The sequence below is a fragment of the Aureococcus anophagefferens genome (genome assembly GCF_000186865.1).
Source record: "Aureococcus anophagefferens unplaced genomic scaffold AURANscaffold_390, whole genome shotgun sequence".
NCBI classification, from domain to species: Eukaryota; class Pelagophyceae; order Pelagomonadales; family Pelagomonadaceae; genus Aureococcus; species Aureococcus anophagefferens.
The window spans coordinates 1-1,265 of NW_008705896.1; the positions used below are offsets into that span (position 1 = coordinate 1).

Consider the following 1,265-nt stretch of genomic DNA (forward strand, 5'->3'; position numbering starts at 1 on the left):
ACGCCGCCGTAGCCGACGATGCGACTCCCTCGCACCGACGGGCCCGCGTCTCCTCGATCGCCGGCCATCGGATCGCCGGCCGCGGGATCGTCGTACTCGCCGCCGCCGCCGAAGCCGACGATGCGGCTCCCGCGCACGGCCGTGCGCGGCGCTCCTCCTACGGAGTCGGCGTCGATGGGCGTGCCGCCGCCGTAGGGCATGTCCCGGCCGGCGGCGTCGTCGTAGCCCCCGACGGGCGGAGGCCCGCGGCCGGGGCCGCGGCCGCGCTGCGCCGAGCCGCCGGGAGCGTCGGAGAGCCCCGCGGCGCCCGGATCGCCGACGGCGGGATCGTCGTAGTCGCCGCCGCCGCCGTAGCCGACGATGCGACTCCCTCGCACCGACGGGCCCGCGTCTCCTCGATCGCCGGCCATCGGATCGCCGGCCGCGGGATCGTCGTACTCGCCGCCGCCGCCGAAGCCGACGATGCGGCTCCCGCGCACGGCCGTGCGCGGCGCTCCTCCTACGGAGTCGGCGTCGATGGGCGTGCCGCCGCCGTAGGGCATGTCCCGGCCGGCGGCGTCGTCGTAGCCCCCGACGGGCGGAGGCCCGCGGCCGGGGCCGCGGCCGCGCTGCGCCGAGCCGCCGGGAGCGTCGGAGAGCCCCGCGGCGCCCGGATCGCCGACGGCGGGATCGTCGTAGTCGCCGCCGCCGCCGTAGCCGACGATGCGACTCCCTCGCACCGACGGGCCCGCGTCTCCTCGATCGCCGGCCATCGGATCGCCGGCCGCGGGATCGTCGTACTCGCCGCCGCCGCCGAAGCCGACGATGCGGCTCCCGCGCACGGCCGTGCGCGGCGCTCCTGCCGAGTCGTCCATGGGCGTGCCGCCGCCGTAGCCGGGCGCCGCCGAGGGGTCCTCGATGCGCGTCCCTCCGCCGTAGACCCGGCCCTGTCCCGCCGCGTCGTCGTAGCCCCCGACGGGAGGAGGCCCGTGTCCGGGGCCGCGCAATCCGCCGAGAGCATCGGCCGCCGGGTCGTCGTACTCGCCGCCGCCGCCAAAGCCGACGATGCGGCTCCCGCGCACGGCCGTGCGCGGCGCTCCTCCTACGGAGTCGGCGTCGATGGGCGTGCCGCCGCCGTAGGGCATGTCCCGGCCGGCGGCGTCGTCGTAGCCCCCGACGGGCGGAGGCCCGCGGCCGGGGCCGCGGCCGCGCTGCGCCGAGCCGCCGGGAGCGTCGAACATCTGCACCGCGCCGCTGCGCGCCCGCGTCGGATCGTCATTACCCAT

The 1,265-nt window shown here is 79.0% G+C and overlaps 1 protein-coding gene across 1 annotated transcript in view; it reads right to left on the reverse strand.

Moving 5' to 3' along the window:
- Window positions 1–35: 35 nt before the first annotated feature.
- AURANDRAFT_68792 (hypothetical protein) overlaps window positions 36–1,265 on the reverse strand; it is a gene marked incomplete at both ends in the record, with an annotated part of 7,400 nt that continues 6,170 nt past the window's right edge. The window contains one exon of the mRNA XM_009044521.1: window positions 36–1,220. Within this exon, the coding sequence (XP_009042769.1) occupies window positions 36–1,220 (1,185 nt within the window). The remainder of the gene's footprint in view (window positions 1,221–1,265) is intronic.